We start from the raw sequence: 27,332 nt of genomic DNA on the forward strand, positions 1-27,332 counted from the left end.
AAAAGTGGCACTGTGTGCTCATTTGCATGTCATTTCCCAGAATCCCTTGCTGCAGTGGAAGTGCTGTGTGCTGGGTGATAATGGTGAAAGGCAGGGTTGCAGACCTGCCTAAGACATGCAAATGAGCATACAGTTGTATTTACATTTATTTATATATATACGAAACAAACGAAAGGTTCCCCCTTGAATGCACTCAGATCGATCTAATTGATATGATGTAGCAAATTACAATAACTTAATGTATCAATAATAAATGTACAATAACTTAATGTATCAATGGGTAAAAGGGGGGGTATAGTGGCCCCTGGGTGGGTGTTAGGCCTCCCGGTGGGTAGCGGGGGACGGGTTAACCCCTCAATTACTATAGCAGTTATTAATCACTTTGGACAGTATGCGTTCTTGAATTATTCTACATAATAATATGTGTTAAATATGTCTGGGGAAAAAATATTTGCTGTATAAAGACCTGAGGGGAAACTGCAAGATAATAGGGGAGCCCCTGCTACTGCCTCAGATAAGTAGTTTGTGAACGGTGCTTTGGGTATATGCACAATAGAAGGTAGGGTAGAGATAGAACCCAAATACAGCACTCAGGTTCACGCTCTGTGTGTACAGTGAATGATTTAAAACATAACTTTATTAACTGTACCAAATATATAAAATAATTTGTGTTAAAAACTGACGACCTGAAGTAATAGTGATCTTCAATACTAGAACCATATAGGTTTAGGGTCTAGAGTGTAAGTGTGTTCTGTAAATACAGGTAGCACACTAAACATAAATCCTTATGAGGATCAAACCAATCTATACTCACTGGCTCTGAGGTGAGTACTAATGGCCGCAACCGCCTATAACGAACCAGGTAGGGCTAGATAATTATTGTGTGCTCAGGGAATATCAGGTAAGTAGCTACTGGTCACTCACAGTACTTATAAGGTAAGTAAGGAGTTATGACTCCAGTCAATAATTGTAGTATCCTTATAAGATAGGTGCGGTGCTTGGTCAGGTTGACCTGTAGTGCCCTGCTTTAGTGTAGAGTAGTAGTGAGGGTATGACCTCTAATAACCTCAGTGGTGGTGTACATAGGTTAATAGCACTGTGTGCAGGCTAATGCAGGCAAGAGCACACTAACACCTATAGCTGTGGGTGGCAACCAGAGAAACAATAAGTGTATCGAAGTACATGAGCTGGTACACAATAAAAATCAAAGGCGATAATAGCAAGCTCTCAGCTGTTTAATTGGTAATAGACTGTGAATAAGGTAACCCTGAGGACAGGTATCCTCCTGTATAGTAACTGATACCTCCTAAAACCAGGGATCTGTGAAGTCAAATTGCATATATAAACAGTCTGAGTGCTGTTGTTAACTTGAGAGTCCCCATAAGCTGCTGTCAGGGAATCCCTGAATTGCAATAGTGTCCAATGCAGCTAGCTGTAAAGCAGGGGACCTAATAAGTACATAGAACCTCTACCATAAATAGAGCACCAGACTGTTTATATATGCAATTTGACTTCACAGATCCCTGGTTTTAGGAGGTATCAGTAACTATACAGGAGGATACCTGTCCTCAGGGTTACCTTATTCACAGTCTATTACCAATTAAACAGCTGAGAGCTTGCTATTATCGCCTTTGATTTTTATTGTATACCAGCTCATGTACTTCGATACACTTATTGTTTCTCTGGTTGTCACCCACAGCTATAGGTGTTAGTGTGCTCTTGCCTGCATTAGCCTGCACACGGTGCTATTAACCTATGTACACCACCACTGAGGTTATTAGAGGTCATACCCTCACTACTACTCTACACTAAAGCAGGGCACTACAGGTCAACCTGACCAAGCACCGCACCTATCTTATAAGGATACTACAATTATTGACTGGAGTCATAACTCCTTACTTACCTTATAAGTACTGTGAGTGACCAGTAGCTACTTACCTGATATTCCCTGAGCACACAATAATTATCTAGCCCTACCTGGTTCGTTATAGGCGGTTGCGGCCATTAGTACTCACCTCAGAGCCAGTGAGTATAGATTGGTTTAATCCTCATAAGGATTTATGTTTAGTGTGCTACCTGTATTTACAGAACACACTTACACTCTAGACCGTAAACCTATATGGTTCTAGTATTGAAGGTCACTATTCCTTCAGGTCATCAGTTTTTAACACCCATTATTTTATATATTTGGTACAGTTAATAAAGTTATGTTTTAAATCATTCACTTTACACACAGAGCGTGAACCTGAGTGCTGTATTTGGGTTCTATCTCTACCCTACCTTCTAAAGACCTGAGGGAGCAGATTTCAGAACAAACACTAACATTCACTTTTAATAGGCTTTATACTTACATTCACTATATGATGTTATTTCAATCATTTTCCTTCTGAAAAATATCCCAATCTCTTAAATTGCATAAAATTAAAATCTTTGGCATATGGATGAGCGCAGTATACCTTGTTCTGTGTTAAACAAAGTTGTAAATGTAGAAAAGAGCTGTGATATTCACACTCAGAGGTGTAAGGTATGCTATTTGTAAGTAACCCATACTGTGCCCTAGCAACATCTACAGTAATTATCACATTCTGACCAGATGACATGAATGTGGGAGGCTTTGTTAAATTAAACCGTTGTTCAATATTTCCTTTAAAGCTGTAAAACATTTAACGGTGCCCAAATACACTTTAGTATCCCAAAATGTAACATCTAAGTGACTCCACCACCTTATTTAATTCACAGTGATAATAAATGTAAGATATATTTGTGTCTGTAGTAGGCACTCCTTATTCAAATCCTGTACTTAACCCAGCTTGTACCATATTCACTTCTGCATTGGTTCTTTACACTCTCTTCCACTTTCCAATAAGAATATATTGTGTACATATGTAGTTTAATGTATATAGGTGGTCTTCTTGATGAATAAGGCCCAGGGCCACAAAGCGCCATTCAGTAACTTAACGTCACTTTAAGCCTTACTACATATCTTCAAAGGTGAAAAATGTTACATGGTCCTATTCTTCTCCTGTTCAGAGCACTGCATTAACCATAACAGTCATTGGTGCCCATGAGATGCGAAAGATGTTTACTTTAACATTGCATATCCACTACAATATGTTTGAAGTTAACACAGGGATTTACCGTTACAGCGGTTAAGTCGTACATAAACTTCCTGTTCTCTCATCCAGACCCTGAAATAGGACTTTTTCTAGAGATGAGAGAGGGGGACTTATTTTGTAGAGTACCCATTGACTTATATTCTTCCCGAAACACTCCTTTATACAACACGTAAGAAATGCCTCAGACACCTGGGAAATATGCTAATTGTAATATACTCTCCTCTCTCCCACCTCCCCCCTCTAAAAAAAAAAGCCCTCTTTTAAGGTTTGCATAGGAGTGAGACTAAGAAATACTACTTGTCATTGAAAGCCAATGCAACATTGCGCTGCAAATAGTGTGACTTTAGGCCTATGCTAATGAGCTGTACAACAGACATTGTCTTTGCATATAATTAGCTTTGTGGATATGCGCTAACCTCTGTGAAATCTTTCTGAATATAAGACTTGCGGACAGTCAATGCTTGTATCCTTTTGTATCATTCCCAGCACTGTCAATTATTTCAAATGAATGAATGATTTTCTAAAATCACTGCTCACTGTTCAAATATATTCCAATAAGTGAGATGAATAAGAATGTGACAACTGTAAATCAAGTTACCTTTTGCTAAGAATGTACATTTTTGTATTATTTATATTATACATCTTTGTACATATTTTTATTAATTATGATTTCTGTATCTGTGTTCAATGTTTTAAATAAACAGCACAAAACAATTGCATGTAATCTTATAATGCCAGTGATGACATTCAACTTAACATAATCATCATTTAATATATTGTTGGTGTAACAGGGGACTTATCCCTGTTCACAAATGTGCCTCTAATCCAGCAGTGTGGTGGTTAACTGCTGGTAGGCAATTAACTAACACCACCTGCCTGATTTAGATGGCTTAGAAAAAGCCTGCCTTTGAGACAGGAAGTGACTCCTTAGCTCACGTGTGAGCTGAACTTTGGAGACAGAGCAGAGGTTCTTGAGTCTCCCAGGAGAGACTGACCAAGAGAACACAGATCTCTGGAGCTGACCATGTCTTGAGCTCTGCCAGAAGACACAGCAGAGCTGCTTCCAAGACACAGGGGAAACTTCTAAACCTGAATGCTGACATACCCTGAAGAAAAGGTAGCAACCAGGGACAGAGAAGATTTTCCCTCCAAACCACAAGGAACAGATAAGACTTTTATTACAAGACTTTTTATATCTGTTTATTTCATGCTATGTGTTTGGGGCTGGGAGACATGCTTAACTAAGGGAATTGTGAATTGCATGGTATTTCACTAGAAACACTCCCAAGTGAATAGAAGCTGTGTTTCCCCCTTGTTTGGATGGTTTCCTGATGTTAAGGAAAAGGCACAATAAAGCCTTGTTATAATTTCACCTTATAAAGTCTCTAATTGTGTACCTCTGTGAACGTCCGTCTACAGTTGGCAATTCATGTTTTTTTTTTAAATGAGCATTTTAAAGCTGAACACCATTAATTTCAGCTCTGGGAACCCCCTGCTTCCAGAGATACTGCCGAAAGGGGTGCAGGTATCTCCGCAGTTTTCTGCAGCTTTCAGCTTCCTCATCACATGGGCCAATAGGAAGCTGCACCGGGTGATGTCACAGCTTCCTATTAGCCTGCAGGGCTCTGGAGCTTTGAAAAGCAGCAATATAGGGAACTCTGGGGTGGCTACCAGCACCCCCTACGGAGATAAGTACCTCCGGAAGCAGGGCTAAAATTAAAGGGGTCCAGCTCTAGAGACCCCCTGCTTCAAACCTGTGTTAAAAAATTAAGAAAAATTAATTTGCTTGGATTGCCTCTTTAAGAAATTAGACATTGTGAACTAAAGCAACATTTTGCTGCTGTTGTCGTCCAGTGGACACAATATGGCTGCCAGGTTTAGCCTCCTCTAGCTGTCAGTTGAGAGACTCAGGAGCTCATGTTGCAGATTTCTTTTAGTGACCCAGTGGCCAGGTTTGCAATTTTTTAGTGTTTGCAAATGGCTTAAAGAGCTTCAAATGTATTGGGAGCTGAGGGTTACACCTGGTTCAATTAGGGGAGGGCGAGAAGGGGGGGGGGGATTGCTGCCCTAAAAAAATTACATGCATTGGGTATGAGGTAGTGTAGTTGTTCACTTTAGTCAAATGTGTATATTTTTGTTAAAGCTATGCTGCAGTATATACCGGTAATGAAAAGCACAAAGTAGAGTCAGAATACTACCGTTAAAAACATTTTCCTACTTATGATATCCTACTTTCTATACAGTAAAGTGCACTTCTTTTCATAGAAAAAAGCACAACACCATAATTAATGTAATCAAGAAAACCTATTCATGTATTTAAATACATTGCATTGCCATTTGAAATTTGCTCTCTATTTCCTAGTAACAGTGGTGCTGTCCAGGTGCTGAAGAACACGTAACGTAACTTTTATCTTTTAGTACAGTACATTTGTGATGAAATTGTTTTGACATTTTAGCCATTATTTGAACTTGTACACATTATTAGTGCTTGTACACATTATTTGAACTTTTCTATACCAAATAGGTTAGTCAAAAGTTAACAATAGTGAAATGAACAAGTGTACCATCAGCAGGATAAAGTAGATATCATTATTATGGAGAATTGCACATTGATACAAACCCGTTTTGTCAAGTGGAAGTATTAATCAGAGATGCAGTAGCTAAATAAACACAAGGGAGCATCCAATGTATTATTTATACTATTTTATTTGTATATATCAATACTAATAGACAACGGTATACATATCAGATGTACCGGTATTGTTGTGCTGTAGATCTTGTAGCATCCCGCAGAGAAAAAAAGTACTGTAAATTGCCAAGGACATGAGTTTGGCACTGAGACCTGAAACAAGGTGTGCAATGTAATGCATTGCCCTTCAAGGCTTCATGTTCTGATCCTCCCTTGCAATAAGGATCCTAACACCGTAATAAATGAGACAACATGTTTGGTTGAAAGAAAAAAAGTCACAGCTTTATTTTTAACCACATGTTAAAAAAAAAAAAAAAAAAATTTGCCTGCCAGCCCAAATGCATTAGGCCTGTTGCCTCAATGTGGTAAAATGGGGGAGGGGGACCAGGGGGACCCCAGCCCTCCTATAGTGAAGGGGGAGATCTTTGCCCACCGCCTTTCAGCTGTGCATCCTGCTTTCCCACTTAAAATAGCAGCCCCAATGCCCCCGCCAGTGCCTCCAGCCTGTCAATGCATAGTTGGGGCTCTACCTTTACCTGTCCTTGGCAGCACCACCGAGCACCACTTCCGACAATCACTGAGGAGGAAAACTGTGTTCCTGCTTGATAAATAACAAGTTAAAACATGCACAAAACATTTAGGGATGGGTGGGAATTAAAATGCTCTGACCTCCTAGCACCGAGCTTGCAGTTTTAAAATCCTCTATACCCTCCTTCTTGCCCTGGACCAGTAGGGAAGAGGTGGATGGGGTGGCGGGGGGTTTCTCAGCATATACCCCCCTCCCCACCTGCAGCCAGCTCACGCCAGCCGGTCTGGCCATCGCAACCCTTATGGATCGACCGGACCATTCTGGACCTCTGGCTTACCTATACTAAAAGTATCATTGGTGCAAAGGTACTTTAGAAAATTGTTTACAATTCAAAAACACACCTGTTGCTTATGAATATAGCAGATAATTGTTCTTTAAGCCATGGTTAACGAAGTATTGTATTGTTTTTAGGGGATTTCATTCAATTTCATTTAACATCTGTGATAGGTTTTCCCTCACAACTAAAAATAAATGTCTCGAATCAGCATCTGAAGAAACTTTGATATGAACACCAAAGATATTTAGATAAAATAAGCATTAAACATTAAATGCTGTTCACATTTAAAAATAGTGAGCCTGGGATGCATGTTTGGCACCATTTAAGATGGCTGTACTTTATAAGAACTTTTTGCTCCAGTGGCGAGAAACCTGGACCTCTTGCCTGAATCTGCCCCCATCTATACCCTAATGTGCAGACTTCAGGCCTAACATATCTCAAGATGCCTCAGAAACTGAAAAAGTGAGAAACTTCACCTACCTCCCTTGTCCTCTCCATGTGTGATGGGTCCTCATGCATTCCAGGAAGCTCTGCCTCTAAATTCAAGCCCAGTAGGAGCCTTGAAGAAAGAAAGATATATGAATGACATACTGAAAGAAATTAAGCAAGCTAAACAAAGCCTTGGGAAAAATCAGGGTAGAGCTGTCCTCCATTGCTGAGGATTTCCTAGAGGTCCAGATAGGGATGGATGCTAATCTAAAACAGGTGGTTCTTCCAAGATAGTCATGAGTTCAGAAAGAGCAACTGATTACCACGGGTACACAAAGAATAAACTCAGGGTTCCTAGCACACCAACCGTATTCCAGTCTATGCTGCTTGTCAGCAGAAAGCCTGGAGCTACACAGGACGCTAAAGACCTGGCCAAAAACTCAAGGGACATTATTATCAGGGTGCATTTCTACACAACTAAAGACTGCATTCTGGTTTCCGCTACGAAATCACCTGAGATCTTGTTGAAGGGATCCAGAATGCAGATCTACGACGACATTCAACTTGCACGCATGCGAGAGCTTAAGGATTATCACAGCATTCCTTTGACATGACAATGTGAGATACTAATGGGGCTTCCCATTTTAGCAGTTCGGTTCTTACAAGTGTGCTATACCGTCTATGCGCTCACTCCTCGAAAGCCCTGATTTTGGGCCTTGAGTTACTACCAACTCTAGAAGGGCTGAAATGTCAAGCCGACACTCTTCAGGGGTCAGAGTGAACCAGGGCATCAACCAGAAGGATTAGGTCTCACCAGCTGGTTGGCCCTCCTTAATTGTGCAAGTACCTCCTCTGTCTCACCTGTTTGTTGCCGCTTGATTAGACCGGCTGCGTATTTGGCCCTGTAGCACTCTGTAACATCAGAATATTACAATCTGGTAACATTTACTGTACCTGCTTATGTCAAATAAAAATATCACTTGTGAGCACATTCACGTCTCAGACAGGTCTGCAACCCTGCTTTTCACCATCATCTCCTAGCATACAATGCTTCCTCTGCAGCCAAGGATTCTGGGAAATGAAATGGAAATGAGCACACAGTATTCTATACGGTGGAGGGTTTTTGTCACTTTTTTAGCCACCATAACTTATTTAATGTGTGGTTGAAACCTATCCCAGCTTTAAATTGCAAAGCCAGTATAACCAGCCTCACACTAATAAGACCCAAAAGGTCGAAACAGCTGTCTGTGAATAGATTTTTGTGGTTATGTATTTCTTCAACCCAGGCTGTACCGAAGTTTATAGGGGTCCATGTTAAAATGTATTTGAAGCAAAAAATGACACCGTGTGCTCATTTGCATGAATCCCTTGCTGCAGTGGAAGCACTGTATGCTAGGAGATAATGGTAAAAAGCAGTGTTGCAGACCTGTCTGAGACATATGAATGTGCTCACAAGTGATATTTTAATTTATTGATGCTCTACAGTGGAGCGTTTCTGTCACTTTTTTAACCACCATAACTTCTTAAAAGAGGCAATCCACATTACAGGCCCTGCAGTCCAAAAGGAACCCATGTCATCACCCAGTGCGGCTTCCTATTGGCTCATGTGACCGGGGGCTTTAAACTGCAGAACACAGCACAGAGATACCGGCACCCCCTTTGAAGGTAAGTATCTCTTGAAGTAGGGGTCCTGAAGCTGAAAATAATGGAGTTCTGCTCCTAGGACCCCTGTTTCAATCCTTTTTTGAAGTGAAACTTCTTTGCTGGCGCCTACAATGTTTTGATGGGGAAAATTTCATTCGTTCTCACAAAAACGCATGACGGAAGGGACATCATGACGCAGAAACGGTTGCGGGCCTCGGCGCATCCGCAGAAGGGTCCTCGGGCCAGTGTGCATGCACATACCTCAACGTTCCAGGCCACACAGAGATTGAAGGCAGCGCATGCGCAGAAGAGGAGGCAGAAGCCGAGCTTGTCCCACACATGCACTGGCTCGGCACGCATGCGTACCAGCCACCAGCTCGGCACGCATGCGGAGCAGATGCCAGATCGGTGCACATGCGCAGCAGACGCCGGCTCGGCGCACATGCACAGCAAATGCCGGTTCAGCACGCATGCGCAGCAGCCACCCTGCCACACTTGGGAGACGGAGACCACACACACTTGGACAGATAGACCCACACACTGAGACACACACAGACAGACAGACATACACACTGACCTGTTAACCACAGGAAAACATTTACACTCTCTGCATTATCAGTTTTTTCATGTGTATATGAGACGGTTCACTAAATGATTTTTAGTGTTTTTATCCTAGTTTGTCAGTATTGTCCCTGTCTTATGTTTGCTTAATAAATTAATAATTTTTGTATCCACCTTTAAGAGTGCCCTAATTTTGAGGTTCTGGTGGTCTTGTCTTGTGGGACCCACCATTCTTTCTTGTTTGTCAGTAGTGTTAACCTTTACTCCAGCAAGCACTGACTGGTATTAGACAGGTTTATAGTGTGGATACTATTATATGGTAGTAGTGCTTTTCTTGTGACACACACACACTGAGACAGACACACACGCACAAACAGAGACACACACACCCACACTGAGACAGACACACACACACACACATCCAGACAGACATACAGACACACACACACACACACACTGATACAGACAGGCACACACACACACACAAACACACTGAGACACACACAATGAGACAGGCACACACACACTGAGACACACACACACGCACACACACATGGAATTCACTCTTAGTATAAATATAAAAGTGCAAATGGCTAAACAAGGGGTGTGTGCCGAGCACATATTAATATTAAGGTAACATTATCTATTGTTATAGTTTACAGCTCAACTGCTGGGAACATTGGCAACAAATGATCTGTGTCTGTGTGCCTGTGTCTCTGTGTGTGTGTGTGTCCCTGTGTGTGCCTATGTGCTTCATTGTGTGTGTCTGTCTGTCTGTCTCATTGTGTGTGTGTGTGTGTGTGTGTGTGTGTGTGTGTGTGTCTGTCTGTCTGTCTGTCTGTCTGTCTGTCTGTCTGTCTGTCTGTCTGTCTATGTGTGTGTGTGTGTCTGTCTATGTGTGTGTCTGTCTCATTACATAGTTACATAGTTACATAGTAGATGAGGTTGAAAAAAGACATAGGTCCATCAAGTTCAACCTATGCTAAATTTAGACAACAGATACTTTATCCTATATCTATACTTACTTATTGATCCAGAGGAAGGCAAACAAAAAACCCCATTAAGGGGGAAAAAAATTAATGACTCCAAGAATTGTCAATCGGATTAATCCCTGGATCAACATCCTTCCCATGTATACTTATTTGGTATAATCCTGTATACATTTCCCATCTAAAAAGATGTCCAACCTTTTTTGAACAAATCTATTGTATCTGCCATCACAGTCTCCATGGGTAATGAATTCCACATTTTAACTGCCCTTACTGTAAAGAACCCTTTCCTTTGTTGCTGGTGAAATTTCCTTTCCTCCAACCTTAAGGGATGGCCCGAGTCCTTTGTACTGCCCGTGGGATGAATAAGTTATTATGAGGAGAGGCTAGCTAAATTAGATGTATTTACATTAGAAAAGAGGCGTCTAAGAGGGGATATGATAACTATATACAAATATATTCGGGGACAATACAAGGAGCTTTCAAAAGAACTATTCATCCCACGGGCAGTCCATCCCCTTTATTAATTTGGTGGCTCTTCTCTGCACTCTCTCTAGTTCCATAATGTCTTTTCTTAGGATTGGTGCCCAAAATTGTACTCCATATTCAAGGTGTGGTCTTACTAATGCTTTGTAAAGGGGCATAATTATGTTTACTTCCCTTCCATCCATTGCCTGTTTGGTACAAGATAAGAACTTGTTTGCCTTTGCAGCTACTGCATGACATTGGGCACTATTGCTAAGCCTGCTGTCTACAAGCACTCCTAAATCCTTCTCCATCAAGGATTCCCCCAATATATCTCCATTTAATTTGTAAGTCGCCTTTTTATTCTTGCATCCCAAATGCATAACCTTACATATATCGGTATTAAACCTCATCTGGCATTTACCTGCCCACGTTTCCAGTCTCTCCAAGTCCTTCTGAAGAGAAATTACATCCTGCTCTGATTCTATTACCTTACACAATTTAGTATCATCAGCAAAGATGGAGACTTTGCTCTCGATCCCAACCTCAAGGTCATTAATAAACAAGTTAAAAAGCAGGGGTCCCAGTACTGATCCCTGAGGTACTCCACTCACGACTTTAGCCCAACCTGAAAAAGTTCCATTTATGACACCCCTCTGTTGTCTGTTCTTTAACCAGTTTTCAATCCAGGTGCATCTATTATTACTGATTCCAATTTTCATTGTGTGTGTGTGTCTGTCTGTGTGTGTGTGTGTCTGTCTCATTGTGTTTGTGTGTGTGGCTGTCATCTGGAACCTTCTCTCGGTCACGATCAGTGATAGAACAACGGTTTAGCTATGATTTTACATTTATATAGGTCATTGCAAAACATGGTGTAAAAACGTGCCAAAGTAAAAAAAATGTATATGGTTAATATAATTATGCAAATCACCATTCACAGTACAGTAGCTCTCTATAGGAGCTAATTATTAAACTAAGATTGTGCCGATCGGGGCACTATCAAACGGGAACCCCAATGACTTCCCTATGACAGTTTAATGAATACAGTTTGTTTGTTAATTTGTTTAAAAGTGTTTATTGAATCAAAGCTGCATTTATATCATCTGGCAATTGTAATGATTATGAGCAAGTAGCACTCCCATGAATGACTGAGATGATTTACTGAAAAGCTAACAAGCTTATTTAAATGCAGTGCCAGATGTTCTTTTCAAATAGGCCTAATAAAAAAGCTATAGTGTTTATTTTTTATATGAAGTACTTCTCTTGAAGTAGGGCTTAATTTCAGATTATTATTATTATAGATACAGAACTGTATGCTAAAAGGAAAAATAAGTTAAATATAGCAATAGTGGGCATGATTCTTGTTTACATAGATACGAATGTAATGTGTAATAGCAGTTATTGATCGTTAACAACCATTCGTACGTATGGTCATTAACAGTCAATAGTGCCGAGTGTACTGCGCGCGCGTGTGTGTGTATGTGTGTGTGTATGTATATACGAAGAAAAAGGAGATAACCTCGCATCCACTCCAACAAAATAATGGTCACCATAAGCCAGTATATAATGGAAAAATTTCCATAACAGGCGGTGCTCACGGGTCAATGATAGTTACATGACAGGAAGAAAGAAACCCGCATGGGAGCACTCAGGTATACCGTATAAGAAATAACAATTTATTAATTGACACAAAGAAAAATAGATAACAGTACAAAGATAATAAAAAATAGGCTAGGACCCTTGTCACTACCCAAAGGAAACACTATTGCATAATGAAGGGATAAACTATTAGTGTAAATCCCAATGCCTAGTGTAGACAAAAATGTAAGAATCACTTCGATATGCAAAAAACTCTTGGACAGGCTATTTCAAATTCCAAATAAATGAAACATGCATCTGGTGGAATAAGTCCCCAAGGACATGGAGTGATTAGCCAGTCTATACAATACTTCCTCATTAAGCATACATTCCGCCTCTTTTAAGCAGATATATTATCCATACCCACAGCAATTTGAGTCTCTGTGGGAAATAGGTTGCTGAGCTCTGAGGGTCACTCTATACAAAAAATAACACGCATGTAACATGAAAGATACGTGCTCTCAAAAAGAGTGCAGAGTTGAATAGCCTGTATCTTGCACACATCAGTATCAAAAGCGTTCAAAGTCCAGAAAGATAATCACAACAATGTTAGGAAGCATAGTTACGTGGCTTCATAATCCAGGGGTCCTGCCTAGCACCCCCACTCCTACGCGTTTCGTCAAAGGACTTAAACTTGTGTGTGTGTGTATATATATATATATATATATATATATATATATATATATATATATATATATATATATATATATATATATATATATATATATATATATATATGTATATATATATATATACATACACATATACACATATTGTATACACATATACAAACATACATACATATATACACACACACAACGAATAATAGCAGGCACTCCAGGTCTTTCTCCAGAGAGAGGGAGAGACAAAACTTTGACCTGTGTATTAAACTTGCTCTTTTATCACAACAAGACCTGGAGTGCCTGCTATTATTATTCTATGCAAAAAATATTTTGCACTTCATGCACCCAGGCAATATATAAGCATCAGTGGAGTGCCACTACTATCTAGATCTATAGCAGGGGTGCACAAACTGGGGGGCGGGAGATTTTGGTGGGGGGGACGGGACGCGGATGGATGCAGAGGCCCCGCACACTTCCCCAAGGCAATTAAATTAAATGCCGGGGGATTGCATAAGGCCTCTGCATCTCTTTACTTACCATGATTCAGACACTCTGTGACATGTCACCATGGCAACGCGGCATCAAATGACGCCGCGGGGTCACGTTGGCGGGTCGCGTGACATCACATGACCCCCACAGTGTCATTTGACGCAGCTCCAAGATTGGGGGGGCACGATCACCGATGCAGGCAAGACTTGAGGCGCAACAGTAAATGTTTGCGCTCCCTTGACCTATAGTCTTTCAGCGGCATTTACAACCTCTCTTTTCTCCCATCTCTACTCTTTCCTGCCTAGACGTGGCAACAGTACACTTTCATCAGCCTTAGATAATCTAGCCTGCCACCATACATTGCACTTAACCATTCAAGCTACAACAATGGCACACAAACTTTACCTGCCACCTTCAAAAGTGCTCATACACTGCTGAACGATACTGAAAGGAAATCATGCTCCAAAGCCAATTTCCACCTTTATAAATTCATACTTTCCTCCTATAACACTGCTCTTTCCCTTGCCAAGCAAATGTACTTCTCTCATGCTAACTCTTGCCTCTAACCCTCAACACCTATTTGCCACGTTAACTCCCTTCTCTGCCCAACCACACTCTGCATCCACTTCCTGTCTCACGGCAAAGACCTTGGCACCAACTTCACAGATAAGATTAAGACTATCAGACATTACACCTCTTAACGTCAGATTCCACATGCACCACCTACCTTATCTTCTTATCCCTAAATCTATTCTCACCTCAATCCCCCCAGTGACTGAAGAGGTTTATGCCATCCTCTCATACTTTCACTCTACATCCTGCCCTTTTGAGTCAATTCCCTCACATATTCTCCACTCCCTTCCTGGTACACTAATCCCCTTACTCTCACCACAGGCACATTCCCATCTTCTTTTAAACAGGTTCTTATCAGACCTATTCTAAAGAAAGCTTCTTGTCCCAGCATCTTTCTCTATCACCCTATTTCTCTTCTCCTCTTTGCCTCAAAGCTAATTGAGCGGCTTGTATGCAACCGCTTGGCTCACTTTCTCTTCTTCAACTCCCTGCTTGACTCTTTGCAATCTAACTTCCACCTACAGAGAGCACCAACAGAAGTGGACCTATTTCCAGTCAGGTCTGTTATTTAACCTTACTAATTCTCTTGAATCTCTTTGCTGCCTTCAACATTGTTGATCACTCCCTTGTCCTGCACACTCTCTAATCCATTAGCCTCATTGATGCAGCCTGGTTTACTTCTTACCTATCCAACTGTTCCAGTGTTCCCTTCTCTGGTGTCTCCTCCTCTTCACTTCCTCTTTCTTTTTGGGGTCTCTAAAAGACATGTTCAGAGGTACAACCAGGGAGACCTATTTGGGAAGATAAACCATGGCTTTTATTCAGCCCATAGCTTTAAGCAATACAGTTTAAAGAAGCACACAAAGAAACAAGCAAACATCATATCCCTTTGTAAGGGCTAATTAACTTTCCCAGTCCCTATCTGCATGGCTGGGAGGATAGGCCTCTTGCCGACCTATGACCCCAAAGTCCAAAGAGGTACCTTTAGAAGGGGCTCTTTATGTCAGTCTCTGGGTTGTATCCATTGTAGGCCACCCTCTGGCGGGTTCCAGGGTACGCTGTGCCCTGTATGTAGAGGGTCTGGTTTCAGGGAGCACAGTCCTTCAATGCTTAAGACAACTGTTTCTGTGCGTATCTTGCTTGCAACGCAGTCCCTCTGTGGTCAAGGGATCTCACCTGCAGCTCAAGCAGAAGACTTTTCTACCTGTCTGATCATCCAGGTGGAGACTGGTTAATTGTCAGTAGCTGGAATTAACCAGCTCCCTGCTGGATTCCTCAGACCAATATAGGCTTTCTATTGAAGCTCTTTTAGACAGGGGTTCTGCCCTGTCACAGGGTCCAACAAGGCTTTGTCCTTGGCCCTCTGCTCTTCTCACTCTCGTCTCACTCTCTAGACCTATTCTCTTTGTGAACGACTACAATCTTTTAGCTTTCAATATCATCTCTCTGCTGATCTTGCATTTACCTCTCCTCCCCTGACCTTTCCCTCTCTCTCTTCTCCTCTGTCACTAACTGTCTTTCCAAAGTCTTCTCTTGGTAGTTCCACCGTTACCTGAAGCCAACATGTACAAAAGAGAACTACTATTCTGCCCCCCCTTCCACTGTCACCCATACTCTACCCCAGGGATGTGCAAACTGGCAGGGAGTTGGCAACAGGAGATCAAGCAGGTCTTCCTGCTTCAGCGAAATTGCTGCAGGTCGGAAACGGAGTTTGCGCGAGTGGCGCCCATGGCGCCGGTCTCAGGAAGGAGAAGGCTGACCGGAAGGGCACACCGCCAGGCAGAGAAAGAGAACTACTATTCTGCCCCCCCTTCCACTGTCACCCATACTCTACCCCAGGGATGTGCAAACTGGGGGCACAACATTATCTGTAGGGGGCGCGGCGCTTACATTCTTTCCCACAACATTTAAGCTTATTGTGACACGTCGCCATGACAATGGGGAGTTAGATGCCACGCGACATCACATGACGTCGGGACATCAAATGACACCGCCGATGACAGAGGGAAGGTAAGGGGGGGAGGGGGGGAGAGGGGGCTCACAAACAAAAAAGTTTGTGCACTCCGGCTCTACCCCACTGTAATAATACCACAATCTCATCAACATCCCAAAACTGCAGTCAACGGTCATCTTTGACTCTTCCCTCTCCTTAATTCTTCACATTCAATCCCTTATCGTTAAATTACTCACTTTTCTTACACAAAACACAACTCCATTCCTAATTGACTTATCTTGTCCCATCTTAACTACTACAACCTTCTCCTAGTAGGTATTCCGCTTAACATACAGCACTGCTCCCCAGAATAGGACATTTGGTCAGAGCCGTCTTGCCGCACTGAGGGACCCTCCGCCTCAGCCGCTGGACGCTCTGCCACCGGCCACTTCAAGGAGAAGGTACATTTTAAGGTAGGGGTTTAACTTTAGGGGTTTTAGAGATTCATGTAGGGGGTTATATTCCGTGGTTTTAGTGTTTAGGGTAGGGGTTTTACTTTAGGGGTTTTAGTGCTTAGGGTAAGGGATTTTAGGGTAAGTGGTTTTGGTTTTTAGGGTATGTGGTGACGTTAGTATTAGGGGTTAGGATTAGGGGGTTTAGGGTACAGGCTAAGTTAAGGTACTTACCTTTGTGGCGAGAGGTCACAGCGGTGAGGTCACTTGTGGGTAAATGCTGGTGGTCACTTGGTTGTGGTGAAATGGGCGCAACCAAATGTCCCAGACCAGCCATTTCCAATACTTCTCGGACCAGTTGCACAGCTGGACCAAACTTCGTGCCATCTGACACTCCCTAACATCCACATCCCCAAACCTTATGGGGACCAGTTGTGCGGCTGGACCAAACTCCATTAAGAGACATACTCCATTCCACAATGAGAAGTCACTTTACCTTTTGTTTCAACATTGCCCTTATTCCCTGTAGATTGTAAACTCTCATGAGCAGGGTCCTCGTTTACCTTTTGTATCTGTTTATGCTGGTTTGTCCTTATTGGTTTGTTATTCTGTTTATGTAATTTATACCACCCTGTTCCCCCATTGTACCGCGGTGTGAAATATGTTGGAGCTTTACAAATAAATGACGATAAATGATTTATTAGGTATATTTCTGGCACTGTGGCCTCAATAAAGGAATAAAGCAACAATGAGGCTCATGGATTAAAATAATTCATTGAAATGTATTAATTTTTAGTAATAAAATGTACAGTATTTTTTCCAGTCAATCAATGAATCACGTGTAACCCAGTCCTTTCTTCACACTTTTTTCCAATAGCTCTCTCTCTCGCACTGTACATCACCGTGGACAATAAGTGGGGACTGTTGGTGAGAAGTGTTTCTGTTCAAACATAAACATCCACAAAAGACATAATACAAACTGAAATAATTGAAACACTTTGGGGGTATTTCTATATACAGATGTAGGCAACATTATTGCAACCCGTGGCGTGCTCCTGCGGGTGACATAGCGTGACGGCCCGCTCCATTTGCGCACTCCGCTTATTCAAAACAATGGCTGCTTCTCTGGATTGGCACGTTGTGAATGTCCTGCTAGTGAGTTTGCAATAATGTTGTCCACATCTCTATGCTGAAGCGGTCGATAGGGCCGTTTTCAAACAACAATCTCATTCATTTCAAAGGGGATCTTTCAACAGCTGCTTCCGACAGCATACTGTAGAATAAGATCCTTTGTATATTTGGAAATACCAGGATAAGCGTTGCCCCTTTCCTATGAAGATGGTTTTCCAAATTGTTTTTCCTTTTTCACCTTGTATCTAATTTAATTCTAAAATATCACATCCTGCAGTATTTTTCATTTCCAGGGATATTTTGATGCCAAATTATTTCTACAAGAAAGAGATTGTGAATGTTATAAAATTATTTTACTAATGTAGGAAACTACAGTAGGAATCACTACTACTGTACACGTGAGCTCTTAACCAGTCTTTGACAAACGCAGAATAATTCGTCACTTTAGGTCTAAACTGAAAGCACAAAGCATTTGTGAAACGTAAATTATGTTGGATAAAGTGCTGCATCATTATTTATTTATTCTGTAATATTACTTGTCGATATTTTTCTTCAAAAAAAATAATCAAATTTAACCTGTTAAACATTTCACTGCCATTAGTTTATTTTGGTCCTACAAAGAATTGGATCTATACAGGGAAATTCATGCGTAATTGCTGAATTAGCTTTATTTAAGCCTGCAACTGTAATTCAACAAAAATGCTAATTTAATGTGACAAAAATATCCACTTGCCCGAAGAAAGCCCACAGCAAGCATGTGATAAATTAGTTGCATTTAAATTTCCTGTACTTAATTTTTTACCTTAATTTATATCACAATTGAATCAGACTTCCATTTATTGAAGAATAAATTAGTGTCTGCCTTGGATTTAACAACACGTCAGAACAGAATTAGTCACATGCTGACCATTGTCCCTTTAGTGATTTGTTTATTTGTATTGTAGATATGTTTTAGCATGATAACCTATACCGATAATGAAGAGAATTGAAGGTAATGGTAATGCAGTTTTTCAGTGCAAAGGCAACAGACTAAAGAAATGAATAGGCTGCCAAGTGCAGATAACGTTGTCCCGCAAAAGTAGCTTTGGAAGCAGGAATACTACATTCCCCCTTTTTAAAATTGTTTTTATAGGTAAAGCATGTGACAATGTATAATTGTACATTCTTAAATAAGCTGGCAATCGTTTGGTGCTCCTTTTATAAACCTTTAACAATCCTGATTGTGTGCGTAACATACAGTTAGGGCTGCTTCTAACTGTGTGCTGCAGTCTGTGATATGCTGCAACTGACATGTAACATTATATTACAAAGTGTAACACATTATTGTTCCAACTTTCAGAGTAAGACCAGGTCCATAGTAGGCGACCGAGCGTGTGACGTCACGCGTGCCTATACTTGAACAAATCTGTGGCCTGCAGGGTTGCGTGATGGTGGGCGTGCCGGGGGCGTGACCGTGACATAACGTGAGCGGTTCGCCCTCATTGGCTGAACCACGCACGTGACCCAGCCGTCGTGCCATAAAAACAAATTCATTTGTCTTCTGAAGTTTCTGCAGCGCCGTCTCTCACGTGCACGCGCGCGCACTGTGGCCGCGCACATTGACTCTTGCATTCTGTTGTCGGCGCGAGCTACGTCGCCCTTAGGCCGTGTCCATACTCCTGCCTCTCGTGCTGAGGCGCACTCACACTGTGCCCGGCTCATCGTTCAAACTAAAACCCGACTGTCGGGTGAAAGTCAGCACGCTTCTGCACACCTGCGGAAGCGTGCGCGAGCCCCTTCTAAAGCCGCTCTCATTGTGGCTGCAGGGGTTCACTGCCGAGCGTCAGCGCGGGTCAGCGCCTAAGAGCTGACCATGTCCGCGGCCTTACTATGGCCGAAGCCTTATAGATAGTCTGCTGTTTGGAACACAGCAATAGATCTGTTTGTGTGACTTTGTCCCCCAAGGACAGAGCTCAAAAATGTGCGTGTTACAGCCTGTTTTACAAGAGGACGTGGATATGACTTTCTAAATGCTTTCTGTAGCAACCTAAAGATGATTGGTACATTGAAAAAAAAGCATGACAAATTCCATTAGGAGTTAACAAAAAATGCAGACAGTATTATTATCTAATAATACAGAAATGATTTATTAGGAAAAATAAGAAATCTCTTACTCTTATGAGTATTGTAATAAAGGTGCAGAATACTTTATAGGGCTCACATATAAAGAAAATTGAATGTGCTATCATTGGTTAAAGATAGCATTAAAGGGGATATTCTAGTAGCTGCGAGTTTGTCCTCTAAAAAAACACTGCCTGCAGAGAGCGCGCACAGGAGAGAGGGGAAAGGTTGTGTGTGTGTTGTGTGTTTTGTGGGTGTAAAGTGGCCAGCAGAGTGTTTTATTGGGGTGTGTGTGTGTGTGTGTGTCTTTTGTTGGTGTGTGTTTTGTGGGTGTAGAGGGGACAGCAGTGTCTGTTTTGTTGGTGTGTGTCTGCTGTGTGTGTGCTTTGTGGGAGTAGAGGGGGGGCTGCAGTGTGTCTTCAGTGTGTGTTTTGTGGGTGTACAGGGGTGCAGAGTGGTTTGTGTGTGTGTCTGCAGTGTGTGGGTTTACAGGGGGCTACAGTGGATGTAGAGGGGGCTGCTGGTGTGTGGTTTGTGGATGTAGAGGGGGCAGCAGTCTGGTTTGTTTGTGTGTGTGTGTCTGCAGTGTGTTTTGTGGGTGTAGATGGTGGAGAAGGGCTGCGGAGTGTGTTTTGGTGTGTGTGCGTGTCTGCAGTTTTTAGAAAAAAAAAACGTGTACAAGCTCCAGGAGGTCATGCAGTTTTGTGGGTTTACAGGTGGCTGCAGTGTGTGTTTGTTGGTGTACGGGGCTGCTGTGTGTGTTTTGTGAGTGTAGAGGGTGGAGGAAGGCTGCAGTGTGTTTTGTGGGTGTAGAGGAGGGGGGCTGCACAGTGTGTAGGGGGGACTGCTGAATGTGCTTGTGTATATAGTGGGGGGGTTGCAGAGTGTGTTTGTGTGTATAAAGGTGGGTGTGGTGGTTGCAGTATGTGTGTGTATAGAGGGGGCTTTGTGTACTGTATGTACAATTTCATTTTAATAAACTTGCAATAAAAACATAAGAATGTAGACAATCATGCTAATAAAAATCAATATGACTACAAAAGTGTTTTTTTTAATGAAAAATTTAAAAAAATAAAATAAAAAATAAGCCTACATTTAGCCTATAATAGTAATAATCCCCTCAGAACAGGGCATTACTGGCCAATAATGCTCTGGCTGGGTTAAAGTCCGTTGGCTTCGCCTCGGGCCTTCAACTCTTCCAGATAGGGCATTATTGGCCAGCAATGCCCTGTTCTTCAGGGATTATTACTTAATTGTAAATTGCATCTATAGAAAGTTACATAACGGACAGTTAAATAGCCAAAGCGCCCAGATTGTACAGTACTTGCGTTTGAATCATAGTGACCTGAAGGTGATGCTAACTCCACCCAGAACCTGAAATATGGGTTTTGCTGAGATATGGGTTTTGCTCTCTCTCAGCTCTCTGGCACATTTCAGGCTCTGGATAAAACTCGCAATACCAATTTTGCCACTCTGAAGCAGGAGTGAAAAAAATGTGAGTTATTAGAAGCGGTTTTGCCTCTTGCACTTAATGGAGCTACTAGAATTCAGCTACAGTAGTTGTCCAAAAATGTGAGTTTGAGCCTTTTTGGTAATTCCACACGGATTTGCACAGCCGAAATGAAACCGATCATTTCAGCACGGATTTGCACAACACGCAGCTACTAGAATATCTCCCCAAGTTTTGGGAAACGTGCACCTTTGGTACTGTACTGGAACTAGTATGAATGTTTCTTATTTAATAAATACAGTGATCATATGCAGAAGTGCAGAATACCTGAACAAATATGAATGTTATGCTTTGTATGTGTAAAGAAATGTATCATGAAAGTCCTGCTGACTCGTACATTTTCTTTAGCATAATTATTAGATTACCTGACTTTGTTCATTGAAATACATTGAAGGCTGTGGTAAATTAAGTGATGGGCACTACTATATCATCGTCCTTTTGTGAATAGTTGCAATACATTTGACAAAATACTGCATATATGTTTTACTCTAAGACACTTTGTATCTCACCTTACTTTTCAGATTTTTCCACTCACTTCTTATTTATGTCTTTAACATGAAAATCAGTTGCATTTTAAATTAATTTATGTTATGTCTTCTACAGTATGTGTGTGTGTTTCAGATTTTTTTTTAAACATAAAACATTATTTTCTGCTCTCATAGTGCTCTCGTCCTGCTCTCCTTGAAAGGAAAAAAACTGCATTGACTGAAACTGATAGACTTTCAGTTTGGAAAATACCATATCTGCAACATTCTGCATGACTTTCCCGTGATGGTATGGCTTATTGAAACCTGTTCTTTTTGTCTTCTTCCTGTTTTCATCTGGGAGAATGTGGGGTAGAGATAGCTCCTGTGGCTGTGATTCTGCATTCTTGTCCGGTCATGCAATGCCCTTCTGTCTCAGCAAGTCATTTTCCCCCGATCTGCTACTTTTGTAAGCTTGGCATTTTCCTTTACAACCAAGACCAAAGCACCTTGTTATAGTTATTCCCATAAGCTTGGATCTGAGTGTATGTTGCAGTGTATTTGTGATCCCTCTGTACAATCACATTAATTATATTTTGTATGTTATTCATTTACAAACTAAGAGTAATGTTTTTGTTGAAAGAATCTTGCAAATACAAAAACATTAGTACAGCCCAGTATGTCTTTGACTTGATGCTTATCCTTGGAGAAGGATTTTCTCTACCTATTGTCCCAGTCTGTACAAATGTAATATTTGTGCATGTTAAGGACCATATTTACTAAGTGCTTTTATTCCACAAGACACCTTCTGGTGCCCGAGACACCTTATGGCCCATTCAAGTAATCTGGTCATAATGTGTCTTCCTGATTTGCATGGTGTCTTGTGGTACCATTTAGTAAATATGGCCTTATATGTTTCTATTTATTCTTTCCTACCGATGTGCCATACTGCTAAACATGTTGGTATCTTTAAATCAATGATAATAAAACAAAAAGAATGTTAAGGTTGCGATGTCCAGTCATTACGTTATAAAATACGTGTTTATAACTTTAAATTATAAGATCAAAACTCAATCCATATCTCAACCAAACTATCAAAAGCAGTAGATTGTAATACTGTAGGCAGGGAGATAACATTAAAACAATATGTTCATGTTGTTTTTGATATTTATTTAAATACTTCATGTTATACACATAAACACCATATAAGAGATGAGCAGAAGAGTAGCTATATTCTATATGGAATAGTTAATTGTTGAAAATATCAGAATACGGAGATTCCTCTCATATTTATACATATGCCAGATTTTGTCTACTCTTGAACTTTCTTTAGTAAAGAAATTATAGAATTTTAGATCATGTGTTTGTATAAAAAGTTGTCAACAATATAATAAGAACCCAGGTTTTTTTGGATGCTAACCCATAGATCAGGCCTGCCCAACTTGTAAAGTGAGAAGGGCCGAACTGCTCCAAGGAAAAAAATTTGGGCCGCACGGGTTAAATCATCATCATCATCATCATCTCTCCTCCAGCACTTCTCATCATCATAATACTCATATCTCCCCCAGAACCCCTCACTATCAATCTTTACGATACTCCCCATCTATCTCTCATATCCCCATCTCTCCCTCTCACCCACACAATACCCCCCTCCACATCAAACACACAATACCCCCCTCCACATCAAACATACGATACCCCCTCCACATCCCCCCAGCCCATTCCATGTCAGCATCCCCCCCATGTCTCTCTTCCCTTAATATGACACTCTCTCCCCCTCCCCTTAATGACACTCTCTCCCCCTCCCCTCAATATGACACACTCTCCCCATCCCCTCAATATGACTCTCCCCCTCCCCTCAATATGACACTCTTTCCCTCCCCTCAATATGACACTCTCTCCCCCCCTCAATATGACACTCTCTCCCCCCCTCAATATGACACTCTCTCCCCCCTCTGCAACTCACATCACACCCTCCCCCTGCAACTCACATCACTCTCACCCTCCCCCTGCAACTCACATCACTCCCCCCCCCTGCAACTCACATCACTCTCTCCCCCCCCCTGCAACTCACATCAGTATCTCCCCCCCCGCACCTCACATCACTCTCTCCCCCCCTGCACCTCACATCACTCTCTCCCCCCCTGCACCTCACATCACTCTCTCCCCCCCCCCTGCACCTCACATCACTCTCCCCCCCCCCCTGCAACTCACATAACTCTCTCCCCCCTCTGCAACTCACATCACACCCTCCCCCTGCAACTCACATCACTCTCACCCTCCCCCTGCAACTCACATCACTCTCCCCCCCCCCTGCAACTCACATCACTCTCTCCCCCCCCCTGCAACTCACATCAGTATCTCCCCCCCCTGCACCTCACATCACTCTCTCCCCCCCTGCACCTCACATCACTCTCTCCCCCCCTGCACCTCACATCACTCCCCCCCCCCCGCCCCTCACATGTCAGCAGCCCAGCCCCCCCCTCACATGTCAGCAGCCCACCCCCTCACATGTCAGCAGCCCACCCCCCCCTCACATGTCAGCAGCCCACCCCCCCTCACATGTCAACAGCCCACCCCCCCCTCACATGTCAGCAGCCCACCCCCCCTCACATGTCAGCAGCCCACCCCCCCCCCTCACATGTCAGCAGCCCTCCCCCTCACATGTCAGCAGCCCACCCCCCCACCAGCCCGTTTTTCACACCCACCCCCCACCAGCCCGTTTTTCTCACACACACACACACACACACACACACACACACACACACACACACACACACACACACACACACACACACACACACACACACACACACACACACCTCTCTCTCTTAGATCAGCTCAGCACATCCTCTCTCCCCGGTACTAAGCCCCGCCCCCGGCATGCTCTGACCTCCCCGGCATCCTGCTATTGAAGAAAAAAACACACGGCTGCCGCATCCTCCTCGTGCTGCTGCTGCCCCCGCGCACCGCAAAACCCGGGGGAGGGAGAGGGGGGATGAATCGCCGCCATTTTTTAAAACTTTTTTTAAATTTATTTAATTAACTGGCGCCCGGCCAGAGTCATCGCGGGCCGCACAGAGATGCCAGACGGCCAGCATGTGGCCCGCGGGCCGTATGTTGTGCAGGCCTGCCATAGATGGTCTCAATAAAGTGATTTTTTTTTTAAACATAGTGATTATTCTCAGTCACGTTTGTCTAAGAGAAGTATACTAAGAAAGAAAATCTGTTGCATAAATAGTACCTTTTAACCATACATAGATTCAAATTTATGTAATGGTCTCATTTAGGTATGCTGAAAGCATTTTTCATCATTTCTATATTAGACCACAACTAAGAGACAATAATCATGCATGTTTAGCATTTTTCTTGGATGCAAGGAAGACATTTATTACTGATTAGGATTTATTTAATTTACTATTTGAACAATTTTGCAAAATACATCCATGCGTTTTTATGGAGATTTACAGGAAATATAATTCCTTTTACTGCAGTTTGTCTGAAAGATGGGCCATGCTTTATTTAATATTCTTATGTGGTATAAAAGTTTAATTGCTTACCAAATTGGATGCCTAGGACTATGTTATTTTAATAATGTCTAGAAGAAAACACTTGGGAAACTAAAATATTATAACTTTAAAATGTGCAATAATTAAAAAAGACAAGTCTGGTGCCCATCAGCAATGAGGAGGGTCTATTCCTTTTAGATATAGCCATGATTATCTTCCTGATCTTTCTTTTGTGTCAATCGTTATCATAAAACAAGCGACTGCCAGCTGAAATGAAACACTCTTTAAATTGTTGTTTTGCACCATCTTCATCCAAGAGATGGTGATTCGTCCTAGTTAACACCAATTTATCCACATTTTTGGTCAACAACCAACTATGAAGCCCACTAACATTTCTAACATTACTCTGCCAGAGGTCAAACACTACCAGCAGTGCTAATTTCATAGTAGACACTGGAAGGTGGATAGCTTACATTGTTCACAGCAACTCTGAAAAGAATGGGAAGTTGCAAGCAAGGCCGGTGCAAGGGTATGACACCCTAGGCGAACCTTCAGCCTTGCAAACCCCCCCCCCCTCCTCCCCCAACTTTCAGAATTTTTTTTTCTAACAAAGTTTTTGATCTTGTACCTAATAGATTTTTTTTCTACCATTCATTCACCCCCCCCACTGACGCTCTCCCTCCGTCCCCACTGACACTCTCTCCCTCCGTCCCCACTGAAACTCTCTCCCCTGCTGACACCCTATCTCCCTCCCTCCGCACACTGACACACACAGGGAAGCCGCGGACACACAGGCAGGAACACACAGACACAACCTCACTCTCCTACTGCCCATGCTGGTGCCGCCCCCAGCCTCCTCTTGATTGGCTGCAGCTGGGTAATGCATCCAATCAGGATGGAGGATTCTGCCCAGCTTTCTCCCTGCTCAGGGAAATCCCCTGCCTGTTATGAAACTGGCCTAGCCTGAATGGGCGGCACAGCAGATGACCGGGGGCTCAGCCTCCCCAAACCGGATTGGCCGCAAGAGTGGCCGTGGGCAGACACGGGGGAGGGGTCTTAGGGTATAAAACCGGCAGCCAGGTTGGAGGAGCGGCCTCTTGCTCCTGGCTTGCCGCAGATAATATTAGGAGAGGGGGGGGAAGCTCGCGTCTCCCTGGTCATAACACTGCATTAGGCCATCTCCCTGGTCATAACACTGCATTAGGCCAACTAGACGACTACCACCCCGATATTCTGCCTCCCACTGGACGTTTGCAAGGTTCTTAGACACCCTCTAGGAGTTTGTAAGGCCTTTAGACCCCATATCGGTGGTTGCAAGATTCCACAAAGTCTTTTTTTTTTTTCAACGTTGTACGTATAAGTCTTCTTATATCCTTAAAATAGTCTCCCACAATAATGGAATGGAATGGAAGCTGAGCTGAGTAAGCCTCAGGAACTAACTTCTGCAATTTTTTAAAAGCAGGTCATACAACAAGCTGTGTCAGAATAGTTGGGTTATTACCGGCTCACTCACAGGATATAGTCTGGAAATTGCATGTGTTGCAAGCTGTGGCTACCGTTCTTAGTTCCCTGTGCCAATAAGTCACGAATGTCCTGATGCGACTCGTTCATCATATGCAGGAAGAAGAATAAAGACGGCCACACTCTGTGCCTCTTCAAAAGCGACAATGCCTATTTTTATTTCACATTAGTGCAGAACAGTATCATACAACTTTTCCGGAGAGAAGCTCTGCATTTTGACAGGTGTCACCCGAGGGTCTGTCTCTATTCTTCTTCCTGCAGAATAAATGGCCATAGATCCTGTGTACTACTGCCAGCATTTCATGTACAGTCTCTTCATTTTTTAGAAGACATTGTAAAATTAGGTGTGTGCAAATAAAGGTATGTGCATGTAGTTGCCAAAATACACATACAATGCTAGAGCAATTTTTTGAAACTATAAACCTGAAGATAATCCAGGGGATTCAGCAATTTTTCTGTAGATTTCTGTAGATTTCTCTTGTTTGTCTAGGAGATTGACACCAGTATGCTTCATAGTTAATTTAAAACCAGAGACAGAACATGAAACACAGACAGAGCTCAGTGCTACATCTATTGACACAAATATACAGTACAGTGCCTAAATATATACTGTAAATATAGATATCTTTT

At 42.3% G+C, this 27,332-nt stretch overlaps 1 protein-coding gene across 4 annotated transcripts in view; it reads left to right on the forward strand.

The window, feature by feature from the left end:
• The window catches only part of PPFIA2 (PPFI scaffold protein A2), a 401,131-nt gene that overhangs the window by 147,348 nt on the left and 226,451 nt on the right, over window positions 1-27,332 (forward strand). The window contains exon 2 of one of the 4 annotated variants that reach the window (XM_075600504.1): window positions 21,871-21,982. The exons of the other annotated variants lie outside the window; for them this stretch is intronic. Within the exon in view, the coding sequence (XP_075456619.1) occupies window positions 21,980-21,982 (3 nt within the window). The 5' untranslated portion in view covers window positions 21,871-21,979. The remainder of the gene's footprint in view (window positions 1-21,870; window positions 21,983-27,332) is intronic. 4 annotated transcript variants of the gene reach the window in all.

The sequence above is a fragment of the Ascaphus truei genome, chromosome 5 (assembly GCF_040206685.1).
Source record: "Ascaphus truei isolate aAscTru1 chromosome 5, aAscTru1.hap1, whole genome shotgun sequence".
NCBI lineage: Eukaryota > Metazoa > Chordata > Amphibia > Anura > Ascaphidae > Ascaphus > Ascaphus truei.